The sequence below is a fragment of the Nilaparvata lugens genome, chromosome 2 (assembly GCF_014356525.2).
Source record: "Nilaparvata lugens isolate BPH chromosome 2, ASM1435652v1, whole genome shotgun sequence".
NCBI classification, from domain to species: Eukaryota; Metazoa; Arthropoda; class Insecta; order Hemiptera; family Delphacidae; genus Nilaparvata; species Nilaparvata lugens.
In genome coordinates, this window is record NC_052505.1 from 64,942,273 (window position 1) to 64,958,095 (window position 15,823).

At 35.0% G+C, this 15,823-nt stretch overlaps 1 protein-coding gene across 5 annotated transcripts in view; it reads left to right on the top strand.

Annotated features, from left to right (window-relative positions):
- The window catches only part of LOC111047722 (serum factor response D), a 282,522-nt gene extending 268,918 nt beyond the window's left edge, over nucleotides 1–13,604 (top strand). For all 5 annotated transcript variants that reach the window (XM_039422459.1, XM_039422461.1, XM_039422462.1 and 2 more), the window contains 2 exons: nucleotides 980–1,289; nucleotides 11,702–13,604. In XM_039422459.1, the coding sequence (XP_039278393.1) occupies nucleotides 980–1,289; nucleotides 11,702–11,869 (478 nt within the window). In that variant the 3' untranslated portion in view covers nucleotides 11,870–13,604. The remainder of the gene's footprint in view (nucleotides 1–979; nucleotides 1,290–11,701) is intronic.
- The last annotated feature ends 2,219 nt before the right edge of the window (nucleotides 13,605–15,823 follow it).

The following is a 15,823-nucleotide window of genomic DNA, read 5'->3' on the forward strand; positions in this document are numbered from 1 at the left end:
TCACAGGCCAGAACGTCACCTGGTGAAACTTTAAATAGGCGAGCTCGAGCCGCGCGGCGCTCAGTCAGAGTCAGAGTTGAGCAGCAGAAGAGTGGTGAGCGGCCAAATAGCGCCCGTGCCCGTGCTTCGCTTCGCTTCGCTGTGGAAACTGACCTCTTCAATTGTGTGATCAGTCTCCTCTCAGATGGTTGTTGTCCGACGCACCGAGAACAGTCACACAGTTTTCACCCTGTACACATTCAACTGGATATTCTAGTGCGGTGCTACGATCTTCTTCGATCTCTAGTGCAGTGTGTGGTGTTTGTTCTCAACACATCATTGTGAGTTTGTGTACAAACAGGGCAACTGAAAACTGTATGGCTTGCTCGGCTAAACAATTCTCCTAACCGTCATTCAAACTGCTAAACCGTCTGTGATAAGTAAACCAAAGTGCTCTTGACAGTGAGCGAAAATAAGTAGAGGGAGACGCTACTTTGTGAACGGAAGTGCATAACTTTAGTTATTCCGATAACGTCCATCTGATTACTGTGATCTCATCTCCCTGATATTTCATCTCAGTCCTAGATTTTTAGATCCCTCTCAGTCAATTATAGTTTCTTGTTAGGCTGTGTATTATAAACAGGGTTTTGTCATGATGTCCCTTCAATAACAAATAATTTTAGTAAAGTAACCCTGTGATTTTTGAGTGGAAACATTTTTTGTTAACCCCACTTGATATAATAATGTCGAACAAATCAGTGTCGTTCGGCGGTGTGTTCCACTTTCCCACACCACCGAAACCAGCCGAAAAGAGTAAAGATGTGGTCGGTCAGAAGAAAGACAAAGACACCGAACGCAAGAAAGACGTCGGCCCAAAAAAAGACGCCGAATCCAAGTCGGTGTCGATTAAGAATCGGTTCAATTGTGGCAGTCTGCGCAATAGTTTGAAAATGGTTAGCAGCCAAGGGTCCACTCTGATTGCTATTCGTTTGGTTCGCAGCAAGCTGAGGAAACGTGAGGACACCCTGCCCACAACCACCACAGCTACACCAGCCACCACCACCACCACAACCACAGCTGTGAACAACACCACCACCAACAACAACAACAACAACAATGTCATCCAGCACTCCAACAACCACATCCTCTCGAATGGCTGCCAGCAGCAGCAGCAGCAGCAGAACCATGCCAACAGCCAGCAGACTGATGTGGCCGTCGACGGCCCCCACCCTCCTTTCCTGTGGGTCTACCACACCAACGGAACCTCCACCACCAACTCTTCCCAGTACACGCTGTACAACAATGACCAGGTCAGTCACATCACAACACACCATTATCAATAGTTTATAAGTTTCAATCAACAGGTTTCAATCACTAATCGCATGAATCACGATTCTGGCTCAATGCATTTTGACACATCTGACAAGAGAATTGAATTACTCATCAAAACTGACATTCAAGTTTTGAATAAATAATCAATATTGGATACAATAACCAAATGCAATTATTAATTCACTTGTTTTTAAATTAACAAACAATGATCTGAAAAATGTAACGGATTAATAAACATGCAATATTGCTTTTCAAGATTAGATATCAGGAGGACAGAGAAGATTAGAAATTCTGTCTATTGGTCCAACAGGATTGAAATGAGCAAAATGAACTAGATCTTATTGGTCTATTTTCAAAATTATCAATCTTCAAGACCTGCGTCTCCTTTGATTATACGAGAAAGTAGTGTTTATTTATAACGTTGTAGCAGTAACTTGATAATATCTTGGGATTACAAGCTGTATTACTCCTGAATTTGATCCTTGCTGTCTATGGAATTATTGCTAATGGCTAATTATAGTGTCGTTAGAATAATTATCATAGAGGTCTAACAAGATAAATTACCTATGTAATGTAATAATAGAGAAAACTTCTATAGATTGTTTATTTTATTGTAATTGTCAATCAAGTCATATTAAGTACCAATAATATTAAATCTATCCATGTGCTAAAATGACTAAAGTAGTGGATATAGGTTATATCCTATATTATCAACAGTCAACTATAACTATATTGGTACTGACAAATGTTTCGTTTTACACTTTTTTATTTTTTTGTGATTATTATTATTAACTTTTCTTGAATTAAAAGATTAATAATTTATTACTATAGTGTGGTCCACGTTATAATGGCAGTATATTAAGATAGAAGAATAGCGATGCCGATTCTCTGCATTAATTAATTATATTTCTACACTGTCAAAAACATAATTGTCATCGTTGTGGACTTAGAAAAGGATAGTACAACCAGCTTTGTCGAATGATAGAAAAGGATAGCAAAACCAAAGTTGATAAAATACTGCCATTATAACGTGGACCTCACTATAGGCAAACCTTTGCCATAAATCAAAGTTGTTTTTTTAATCTCAGCATATAGTAAAGAAACTATATCGAGATTATTTACATGATTTACTTCATATGGACGTCTATATTTACGTCTAATCCCAGATATGGACCAATCATTTGCTGTTAAAAACTTTCTAGAACGTTGATCACAAATCAGAACACACCCATGTACTATTCTTCAAAGTCAAATATTATCTATTTCAATTTGCAACCATATTTTGCAAAATGGTAGTTTGCTAGACCTTGTATTTATAACATGCATTACTCCATATGCAGACTGCAGAGGTCTATCCTATATTAATTTCCTTATTATTGATAGTTATTCATTTATTTCATATTGTCTTACCATTTTAAATACGTAATGAGAATTCACTTCTCATGGTTACCTTATTTGGAAATTCTATTGAAACAAATTGGAAAAATTTAATGAAGATCAGCAATGTAATAGTGAGATTGTATTCCCAAAATAGTATCACCTATAGAAGTAAATTGCAAACACGATTTTTTATTAGCCTGTGATAGTCGTTAGTTTGCATCTTTTTAAAGAATAAAGGTCAATTTTATTGCTCAACGTGACAATTGCTAATGTGCACTAGTAGCACAATACTGTAGCTCTGATAACAATTCAAGATTATTGTAGAAAAATTGTAACAATCACTGCATTCTCTCATTCACATTCTGCATTTACTTATTCTCATTGTATTGTTTTTGTATTCTCATTTGACAAAATCTCAAGCTCCTTTGCAATTAGCTCTTTAGATCATGCAGTTTCAAAGCATAGATGATATTTAATACGTATCTTTTAAGTAGGTCAAACAACTAGTGGTAAACGTTAACTGATTTTTGTTACTCTCTAGGTTTTCCCTAGGCTTTCTCATATCAGTACGGCAGTACCCTTAGCTAATATTATGAGCTGTACATTTCACAATGTTACAGTGCAAGGACATATATGCTATTTACAAGCCCTAGAAACAGTATACTAGAATACTATACTATAAATATTGTAGTCTTTGGTACAAGTATCTCTTCCTACCAATGGGCTGCATTATATATTAGGAATTATTTATTTATTTATTAGAACAGTCACAAACACGATATTTGGAAAGAGAAACAGGCAATTGCCCAAAACTTCTTCAATTCCTTGATTTTGGCACATAAATAGTCCAAAGTGAGGTTAAGTTTAAAATTTCTGTTTTCACCAAAGATTAACACTCAGAGAATACGTATTCGAGATATGACTGATGAATTTTGAATTTCGAAGGGTTGATAAGAGCCGGAAATAACACTAAACAATCCGAAAGTTTCAATAATATTGAAATAAACTTGAAAATTTTGAGCAGAAAAATTAAAACTACTATTACTGCAACTATCAGCTGATTTTTTTTTATGGGCTATATTCAACCAGTTTGTGTCTCTCCCAGCCTGAGATGTACTTTTGCATTGGACCAGTCTTATTATAACTGTACTAGAAAACTCTCTTACAAGTCTGTCACCAACTATTATGAGCTATTCCTCGTATCATAGAATAACCAATCTATATCTCCTCAATGCTCGTATGTTATGTCAACCTTATAATACCTCATACATCGGGATGAATCAGTTTCATTTATCTCAAGTGTTCACTACCGTCATATTATTATATTAACGGTAGAAAACGAATACAAAAGCCTTAGTTGTGCTTAAACTCCATACAATTCGAACGTGAATGACTGATCACTTCTTTATTATTGCTACACCATATGAAGAACAAATGCCACATCCAGTGGCAACCTCACCGATGAATGAGTAACTGAGGTGTGCAATTAATCTGCCTGCAGTGTAGCTGAGATTTCAATCGTCCTGTCTTATTTGAAATTAAGCACAATAGTTTTAAATTGAGTGGAACATGCTGGGTTTGTTGGCTTGGTGTTGCATAAGGCGGATTGATATTGGCGCCGTGATAAGAAGCTATGATAAGGTTGACGGTTGAGGTTTTATGGTAGTGGGACTCACTTCATACTGGCAGCATTCCTCACAGATAATTCACAATTAAATAAATGCTGACAGATTAAAGTGAATTCGACTGTTGAGTTTCGAAACTTCCGCGAGGCGGGAGCATGGCGCGTCAGAAGGTGTGGAGGTTGCATTGAACAGCTGTTTGGAGGTCAAGACAAGGTTAGGCTAGCCTGCCGGCAGAACTTTGCCCGTATGTGCTTACTATACTATACTTCAGGAGGTAGGAAGAGCCTGTCTTTATCCCACTCTCTCACTCACTCTGCATTTTCTTTTCTCTGTCCTCTATCAGTGTCTCTCTTTCTGCCCTCCTCTCTCACTCCCTCACTATTCATAAAATATCTCACTTGCAGTAGAGCTTCGCACACTGCCATAGTTACGCCAGTCGTCTTGTGAAATAATTCACTATCAGACTATCAATTTTCAACTTGGACTAACCAAAACCGGGCTTCCTAGTTGACTTCATTAGTCATTGAACTGAATATTCTATAGCCACTACTGTATTCAAATTTACCTAGCTAACTTGAAGTCGTTGTGTTAAATGCGACGGAAGTCAACCTCGCCTCTTCCTTCCTCTTCCTATTCTCTTTATCACGAATACTACTTTATAGGATAAGACTTGATTCAAAAGAGAAACCAAGTATCCTTTACCTTAAATGTGTTTAAGTCTAGACAAAGGTGATTCACTGATTTTCATGATGAACCAGCTTTGAAAGATGCGATCGGGAGAATGAACTTATTCCAGAGGAAGAATACTGAGTGTTGGAGGAATTGGTTGGTCAGGCATAGAGTGGAAAGTTTGGAAGTGGTGGAAAAGAAGAAGAAAAAGAAGCAGGAAATTACCTCTATGAGCGTAGAAAATTTCGATTTGCGTCTTTGTCATCCGAAAAAGCACAAAAAGAAAAACGATCGAATAAAAGAGTCGATCGAAAAACCCCTGGCTGTTCCGCTCCCATTTACAGCGAAATGCTTTGCGACGTATCATTCAGCTTTTTTTAGTCGCACTATGTTCCAAGTCCAAGTCCATTCACTACTAGGAAGCATCAGCTTCAATTATTGCAGAAGCCAAGTAAATATTCAAGTTTATATTCTCCATGACCCAGTATTTGGAAGAGCGAGATTGTGTGATTATGAGGCGTTTCGGAGAAGGAGTTCTCTCGAGAAGAAGAAAAGTTGAAGGAAGAATAAAAAAGTTGGCTATTGAGTTGAGCTAACTTATACTATTACCTTAATGTAGGTTAGTGAATGACCAATCGTTTGTTGAGATTAGATAAGTGACGCACTTTTGGTACAATATACCCTTAGACTTGGAAGACTGCTTGCACCTCCACCCTCAGTTAAGGGGTTGAAACTACTTCCTTGTGGTTCTGAGTTCACTAAAAACTCTATAGGTCATAATTCATCTCTTATGTTCATCCTCAGCAGAAAAATTATCATTCAATTATTCATTTTCCACTATCATCCGCACAAGTAGGATCTTTAGATAGTTTGAACTATTCCGTTGTTGAAGGCAATAAAAGTTTCTACACTCTTTCCCTTCACTGCTGTGATCAAAATAGTCGGATATAATGCATTAGTTGGATTGCTCGATTACTAACTTCATTACAGGACAATAATACCTTAAATATACATTTTTAGAAAGCAGTTAGTCACCGTATTTCAATCGCAATTGACCGAAATAGTACGACAAGATGAAAAAATAAATGCAACTAGAAATAATGAAGACCTTTTCTCGAGTCTGTAGTTGACTATTGATTATAGCAGCCTATTCGAAGGTAATCGATAACATTGCGTAGGCCAAACTCACTTCCAGAACATTAATACTCAGTCCACATCAGTAAGTAGTAGTATCTATCGATCGTACTGGGTGGAGGCACCAACCTAAATATAGGTTCGTTCTTTTGTCAAGAGGTTTTCGTCGCAGTAATCCTGTTAATATTAGCCACAATGCCTGAGGTGATTCAGGGTGGTCAGCAACATTCCTATCTGATTTACATGTAGTTAAATGATACCGTATTACTATAGACCCGTTCTGCTCTATTAGGAATTGAATAGAGATTGTGCTAGCTTTTGGACTTGACTAGAAAATAAGCAATGTGATTGTAATATTATTGGGAAATGGTTGTATAGAAAGGTTGCATTTTAAAAGTTTAGATGTAGTTTTGAATCCGAGATTTGCGACCAAGTAAATGCCTGCAGATCCCAGAAGAGTGCATTTTTGGAAATTGTATATTATAATAATATCTGTTGGAAATACAATGGGAGAGATTAGAATCACTTGAACATTCAATCTAGAAATTGAAACCTGACATAGTTGACAACTTTTAAAACTTTCTTATCGCGAGTTCCGTTGCGATTTCGATAATTTATTGCTTGACGGTTGTGTGAAACCGCTTCTCATATGATAGGGTACATTTGAATACGTTGAGCAGACATGGCCAATATTCCACTATGATAGCATTAACTGGCGCCTACTCAGTATTCACCACACCTGTCACTTATGTTAATTATGGCTGGAAACTTGATTGTGGTGGTGCGAAAACCAGTTATAACCAGATGTGAATGAAATTGCTATCATGGCTTTTCAAAATATTGGTCCCTGTGGCCCCCAGGTTCAATATTCATAATGCTTGTTATTTGAAACATTGTATATATTGTACATTAAACATAATTTTTATATTAGGATAATCATGAAAAATGGAACAGCTTAACTAAAAAGTTTAAATAAATACATTTTATTGTCGTAAATCAACATTGGTAATTGACGAGGTCACAGGTATAAATATGAGTAGGAATCTTGAAAGTGAGTTAATATTGTTTTAGAGAAACAAAAAATTAAATTCATTTATGAATTTTCTCTATTATTCATAGAAAATGTAATTACTTGGAATTTCTTATTCATGAGCTATTGGAAATTGTCTTGTTAGAGAAATACTTTGGGGATTTCCACAAGATTTCTCCATTCTTATTCGAAGAAATTGAATTACTGTATCTGAAATTATGTAAATTATTGATTGAATAACTGAAGAAACTGGAATTATGGCTTGAGAGTTTAATTTATTGGTTGAATCCACATGGTTCTTTTGGAATTATTTGAAAGATATTCATGATTATTTTACAATAATTATTACAATATGACTGTATTTCACAATAGGTGATAATAAATAATGGCACAGCATTAGTGTATTTACAATAATATGAATCCTAGATCCTACATAGGTCCAATAGACTGGGGTAATCAGTAATATTTCTCGAGAAATGCATTAAGGATTAGGAATCAAATCATGTCAGGAACCGCTCCAAGTTAACCAAGTGTGAGTTCATTGAAGCTGAAACTTTACCTGTACAGTATTAAAACTTCCTACATTTTTCCTCTAGTTACGGTACTTTCTTCTTTCGCAAACAGCTTATCCTGATAACTCAGTTGAGTTGGCAAGCCTGCTTTTTGAGTTGTTGTTTGGCCTGACCGTTCGCAAAAGAAACCGTTTCCGTTATGTAGAGAGGTTCACATTAAACTGTCAGCACTCTTCATAATAAACATCAATGTCTCCCATTCAACTAATGCTGACAGTGATAAGAGGAAGTTGAAAGTTGCAGTTGCGGACGCGTTCTCCCACCAGTTGAATCTTTCATCTTTCTCCTTGTTGAAGAACCGGTGTTCTTGCTCAGTTCACTGAATAGGTCAGCACTCAGCACAGAACCACCTCATTTACCAAAACAAACAAGAATTCGCACATCCTACTGGTTAGAAAAGTAAAAGAAATCCGCATAGGCTTGGACACTCTCTGTGATTATTAATTATGTGTGTGAATGACTGTGGCCTCCCAAATTCAATGTTCGTTCAGATCTTACAACTTACAACTGTTTGTAATTGAAATACAAATTAGCAAGAAAATTAAATAAAGTCAATACGAAATAATAATTACTATTGGAGATTGAATATTTTTCTATGTTTGCATATAGGTTCTATAGAAGTTATAAACTCTGTCAAATCTTCAACAATTGTTTTTTTAGACACTTAATATGCTAATAACAAGATTCTTATTTAGTCCTAATATCAATCAATACATCGATTGACTTTCGGCAGTTGCAGCAATTTCTCAGTCCAAACTTGGTTTCAAATAATTATTGTCAGAAACATGTGACTCTCACATTCACTATTATTTTCTGTCGATAGCAAATTATTTTGACGGTATTCATGATTAGAACCAAAATCTTGATGTTGAAAATTATTATCGTTGCAAACGTCCAAGTCACTATTTCTCAGAAAAGAAGGAAGATCAGATCTGTGCACACACAACCCGTGTTGGGTGGCGTTCTCTGGCCGTTTCTGCTTTCGACCCTCTTTTCTCATTGACAGTGACGGTCTCCCTGACTGGTGAGTGGTGACTGCTCTCAGCTGTGAGCAGGTTTGCTTTTGCCCGTAGCCTCGGAGGGCGGATCAAGTGAAAGCATCCTTTTCTACAAGGCTCAACTCAACTCAACTCAACTGCCCTGTCTACAGACGACTACAAGACCCAGCTCCACTCCAGAGAGCTTTCCCCTTCCCCACCCCGCAGACTCGTGCAGTGTAGGTTCGCCATTTCGTCTGAACAAAGAAACAATGATTGCACAGCTGTCTAGCAATAGCAATCAAAAGCCAGCACGTAATAACCCTTGCCTTGCCGACATTAAAACGAACGTGAAAGGTTACAACGAAACATGTTCGGTCTTTGATAGACGTTGGCCATTTTATAACGCCTCCAAGGTGATGTAAGTCAACTTTCCACGATACACGGTTCTTTGCGAATTTGTCAGTAATTAATTATATGAAGTTGGCGATTACACCTTATACCTTACCAGCTCAATTTTCTATTCAAATTTGTAGTTCATTCATCACATATAGAGTGAACTAATCCATAGCACCTTTATTGTTGATTAGTTTCTTTAAAAGTTTTTAGTTCATTTATTGTATGAAGTTCTTCTAATTTCAACCTCCTGCCAATTCACTGTTTAATGGAAATTTCTCCATTACATGATATTTACCATTCACCTTGCATGTTCAACTATCGATCAGACACTATTCTACTGTATTACAATTTGCAGCTACGTATTTTATTGCAAATCATGATTGGATTTGATAAGTGGTTCCTTTGAAATTCAATTGATATGAACGAACCCTCTGAAAATTTATCTTCACTATGTTTAATTTCTGAATGTTTACTCAGTTGACTAGAGTACATAAAATAACTGAATTTTTTAAATGAGCGTTCCCTTCCCGTTTTCAGTGAGCCACATAATGTCACAACTTGAACTCATGCTCCACTTTATGTGAAAGTGCATTAATTTGTGTCGGCTTTGCGGTTTGATTAGAACTAATAGTTATGAATGTCGCTCTCATGTACAATAACTCCACCAATACTAATTAATCCCTCTGCTCCACAGCCGCTGGACATAATAATCCAACTGCTGTTTCTTCATTCAGTCATTCTATTCCACTTTCATTTTTGCAATTCCACTGTCTCCCACATTTTGAATAATTTGCTAGCTTAGTTGTGCCAATTTAACATTGGACAATGGTATTTGAAATTTGAGTCCATCAACAGTATTGTTCTATTACAAGGTTGCAACAGTTTGGTATAGAATTGTCCAAATTCCCATGTTTTTGCTTGCCTGATCTAGGATAAATGAGGTCAAAACTTCATTCTCCTATTTTCTCAATTGACCTACTTTCTTGAGATTGATTTTAGCTTATTTCCAAATTTAGATGTATGATTTTGTTGGTTTATGAAATGAAATTATTCAAAGACGTATATTTTATGAATTTTATGAAAACATTCAGACCACCTTTTTCAGTGAAATTGTATATATCTTCCAAATATAAAAACTTGTAGTACCTTTTATTAAAAACTTTAAAATATTTTGAATTTTTTAATAAAAGGGTGCTACAAGTTTTTATATTGTTTTTATTAATTTGAATAAAGTAGCCCATATAAGTGAAGTGATTTTAGAATAGTTGATATTTGATAATTTTCATACAAAAGTACATTGACTCATGTTCTTGAAATGGTATATCACTTTCTGCTACAAAGCTACAATGCCTCTGATTTATCATTATTTACGTGTCCAATCTTGCTCCAATCACAAAAGTTTGTTTTATTTTCTCCAACACGTGAATACGCAGTTGAATTTTGAATAAAACAAAGTACACTAAATGTTTAAATAGTATTTTTCTTATTTGGTTTAAGATTCCTGTTCGCAATAAATTTCATCTTTGATATGTAATCGATTAATCAAATGAATAATCACTGTGCCTGCAATCGTACCATTTGTAAATCTTCTCAATTAGTAACAGTTCACGAATTTCCTAATAGAGGCTATCAATAGCATTGGAAGCTCAAGATACGATTTTCGATAGCACTGTTGCAGATAAAAAATCAAAATTTCAGATAGCATTGTTTAATTTCCTTGACTTATGCTGTTATGCTGTATTGAAAAATTATCTTTCGAGTTATCATTCGTTTATCTTGTGATACCGCCAATGGTTTTCTCAATACTCGCTCATTGAAGGAAGAGATATCATTTTTTTGTAGCTCGAATTTATTTGAAATCATTCCACGAGAGGAAATAATGATTTATTCGAATTGCTTTTGTTTTTTCAACTGATTCGATTTATTCCAATGTGCAGTTCTATCATGAGTTGGTTACCGGTACAAATAATTTGAGTTTCAAAGAGTTGAATTTTCGCATTATTGATGTAATTTGAATCCGTACGCACCGTTGACTCATTTGAGAGTGTTCCAATTAGGAAAGTGTCGCTCTGACATTTGTCGCTCAAAGCCAATAGTAAATCAGTCACTATACCACTGGCTTTGTTTCAATTTTTTTCATTAGTTCCAAAACAGATTTGCACTTAGCAGGACCAATTTATCCCGAACCCTTTGCCATTTGGCTTAAAGCTGGGATCGTATTGTGTGGGATTAGATATTTTTAGCTCTCTTTACAATCTGGCACATTGTATAAATTCATATTACAGAAGGATATAGTAATTTTTTAATATTGTATACAACGTTTGTAATGTCCATGAAAATATCTATGAATCACACTATTCAAACGCGGGCACTTGATAAGCTTTTGAAATTAAAAGAATATGAATATGTACCACCGTTTGAAAATTGTTCCACAATTGTTTGGATGTGTACCACAGTTCATGATAATTCGAAAAGAGAAACTAGTTTCGATTATCAATTTTCCACCAGAAGCTAAATTTATTATAACATTCCTTGTTTTTCAAAATATTAATATAGAGATATGATGTTTTGGATGAAACTAATTAGTTGTGATTTTGTTGGCAGGACACTCTTGTACACAACCTTCAATGCGAAGAGGCCCGTGAATGCAAGGGTTTCCGGAAAAACCTCAGAGGCAAATGGCGCCGACTTGTCAAGAAGAAGCCACAACAAGAAGTCTACACGATACCTGCTGAACTTAGGGATCAGCTCAAACAGATCTACGTTTACTGACCTCCTCCTTTCCTCAAATCATAATATTCCAATCCCATTCTCACCACTTACATTAACGATTGTTAAGCTTATTTCTTTCTAAGTTAGTTTTAAGAGATCTTGCATATATATTTCTACCTACCACCTAAATATTTTACAATGCGCAATCGTTTAATGATTGATTACACATTTCCGAATGTAAATATAAAAAACAATGTTGATCATCATCATCATCATCCTCCATTTAAGGTATTATTTGCTAGTTAGGATTTATCTCATTAACTTTGAATATGTTTTTCCATTTCCCCACAGTATTTCCCTGAAAAATGTCAATAATTAATGCAAATAATGTGATCCTACCTAGTTGTTTAGCACTGACTTAAAATGTAATGTTAATAGTTGAACAAAATATTTTTACAGCTTAATATTTCTTCCTGTAATTCTATTGAATTTCCATGAATGTGCCTTTATAGAAGGTGTTCCCTTCGCTGTTTCTCTGAGGATTGGCAATTTAGTCTGTAGACTAGAAGAGCGAGACTAGTGTTGTGGTTTAACGAGATATATGTTGGTTAGCTGTTTAGGTTATTTTGTCTATAGTCTGTGATTGGTAGTTGGCTTTGGCAGCCATTATCAGGTGCCATTTCAAGCTGGGGAAACCATGATATTCCATGTATATATATATTTTTGTCTAGAGTAAGCTTTTTTGTAAATAATAGGCTAACACAATGCAATTCGTCCAAGGCAATCAATAAGAGGGAGCATTGAAACGACTGGCTGTTGGCTCTATTGACAAGTCCATGAAGCTGGATAGAAGCCTTGCTACCTTGCTCGCGTTTTTCACCGGAAAACGTCTTTAGCAGGAGAGCATCAATTCCTGACTCATATTGAGTCTCATTTTTAGAATCTTAAGATATGTAGTGAAACACTTTTAGACACCAGAGTTTGTGTTGTTCGATGCTATTTATTCCAAATTTAAAACAAAATTTTTAAAATAAACCATAACTTCTACCCAACCAACAAAATAAGTAAGCACATAAAAACAATTCTAAAAATTACATGTTGGGATTAAAAATAATTAAATGCAGTATTATGAAGATGAAAAATATTTAACAGTATTCAAGCAGCTAGTTTCTTCAATTCAAGAAAGAGTTAACAGTAGTACGATACTACTTTTCAATCATTTGACTTGAGAGAGTAAATTCAATGAAATTAAAGCAAGACTTTTATTCAATATTGATTGACATCGTCATAATTCATGAGAAATAGAAAATTTGAGAACTGGCTCTCTCCTGATTAAAATACTTTTTAAACAATTTATAACAAACATGCTTCTTTCAAATTCTACTTCATAAGTCAAATCTTAAAATGTTATTGTTTCAATGTTTTTTGTATACTTCAGTTGTGTATGGAACATATTGTACTGTGTGTGGTTTCCACCAGAAACTATTTTAAATGGAAATAATACATGTGTTAAGCAGATGAATAAAAATACAAAACGGTCATTGATTGGTTTTGTATGCATTTCTTTGAAATTTTAATATTTGTATTGATATTCTCTGTAATGAGAATACTTTTTTACACTAGTCAACAAATAAATTTTGATAATCGTTGACAATAATACAGAATTGATTGAAATGTGCAAGTGATCATAGATGCATGCTTCATTATTCTGTGAAAATAATTGCATTTTCAAACGAGTTTTGTAAGTTCATAAAGCAAACGTCTCTACATTTCAAATAAAAAATGTCAAACTTTATGCATTGAATTTTATTTGAAAAAATCCTTTTCGTGCTTTTATTCTAGTGAGATAAGCTTTAAAAATTTTAAATGGTAGGAGTGAATCACTACTCAGATGTTGAATTCTCTAATGAAGTGCAACGTTAAAAAAGCACACCAATAAGTTTCTTCAGTTGTTCAGTGCAAGCAAATCTCTACTGAACTCAACTTTTATTTGAATGAGAACATATCTATTATATTTATGGCTTGGTTGTTGGTTCACAATCCACTTAACACTGAGCTCACTCTCAGACTATCTCAATCATTCCTTCTATACGGTAATGAATCCACGGAAACACTTGAATGAATTTCACTGAACGTTATCTAAGATAAGTAGTGCCTATATAGTGTTGAGCTATCTCAGCCTTGAAGCTACGAGTGACTTGAGACTTGACTGTTGGAAATGAACTGATTACGCTAGAGGTTATCAGTTGAGTTACTTATTACTCCATGAGGGGAAATTGTAACACATTATCAATCATTACTCGGATAGAAACAGTTCTGCACTTCAGCTGAACGTTTGATAAAAGTAGTTGAAGATAAAAATTGTAATAAGTAAGAAGCAAGTGTTAGTTATGACGAACATGTAAGATTGAACCTGAAGGAATAATCAACAGAGTGGAGAACAGTCAATCTGTTCAAAACTTATACTGGAAATAATACAAACTTTAATTGAATTGGAACAGATGCGAAAGGTGACGTTTCAAATGGTGTTCAACACTAAATTTCATTAATTCCCGTGTTGTATTTAATATTATTTTGAATATTGAAAATGTGAAACTTGAACAGCTGGCATTAAGATGCAAAGCCACTAATCGCTAGGGCTCCCTGGCGAAGGGGGGGTTCAGGTTACACCCCCCCCCACGATGAACCCGAAAAAGAGGCTCAAAAATCAAGATAACAGCCTCCCCCACTTTCAAATTCCGCTAGATGAAGTTGATAGGGAGCCCAACATTTTTGGTCAAACCCCCCCCCCCATTTCAAAATCCTGGCTACGCTACTGACTAATCGGGCTTAGCCAATCTATAGTACTCTTTTAGATTAAACTATAGATTGGCCTTTGCTTGGAGGACGTGATTATGTAATGAGTGGTACCTAGTTCATATTTTAGAGGGTGTGAGTATGAGCCAGATAATACTGTTTCACAGGACTTCATAATTTTTAACAGGATGCTATGTCATGGATTTTTATAAGTCATGTCAAAGGAAAAGCTGCCCAAACACTATTATAGTCAAAGAATTTATTACGTAGCAATAGTGTGGGCACCTTTTTCGTATACTACAGGACTTAGAAATTGATTCATCTACATTCTACCATATTTAATGAAGAATTAATGTGGATAAGTATTCAACGAAAGAAGTTTTTCAATATAAATATGCAGAAAAAGTCGTAAATTAATTTTGTAAAATTTGTTAGCAGTGAATTGCTATTTTAATTTAGTAACTGAAACATGTGTCAATGATTCACATCTATGCTATGCAAGCGTATTGCAGTTGGCACAATTTTGCAATCTGCAACATTCTCAACTTGTTTAATACAAGGAGCCAAAGAGAATGTGGATAGGTAGCAAATTTATTTCATTTCTCAATGATGATAATGGATCATTCAACCATACCATGTGCAAAATAATTATAAACACTTTTTCACTTATTGGATAAATTATCATCAAAAATGATTCAATAAACTAACTATTGAATAGGGTTAGCAAGTAAAGACTTTCCGATACCTACATTATTAGTTTCCAAATTTAGTATTATCAATATCAAATTTCTAAATAAATTCTGTATATTAGTTATTTGATATTATTATATTTTATATAATAATATATTAGTTATTGAGATTAAAATCAAAAGAAATTTAACATTTTCAAGGTGGATAATGGGATACTAATATTTTTAATTTCCTTGCCCTATTACAATAGGTAAGGAAAGTATTGCTTTCCGAAAAAAATCAAGGTACCCCAATTTCTAAATTTCTATACATTTCAAGGTCCCCTGAGTCCAAAAAAGTGGTTTATGGGTATTAGTCTGTGTGTGTGTGTGTGTGTATGTGCGTCTGTGTACACGATATCTCATCTCCCAATTAACGGAATGACTTGAAATTTGGAACTTAAGGTCCTTAAACTATAAGGATCCGGCACGAACATTTTCGATCAAATGCAATTCAAGATGGCGGCTAAAATGGCGAATATGTTGTCAA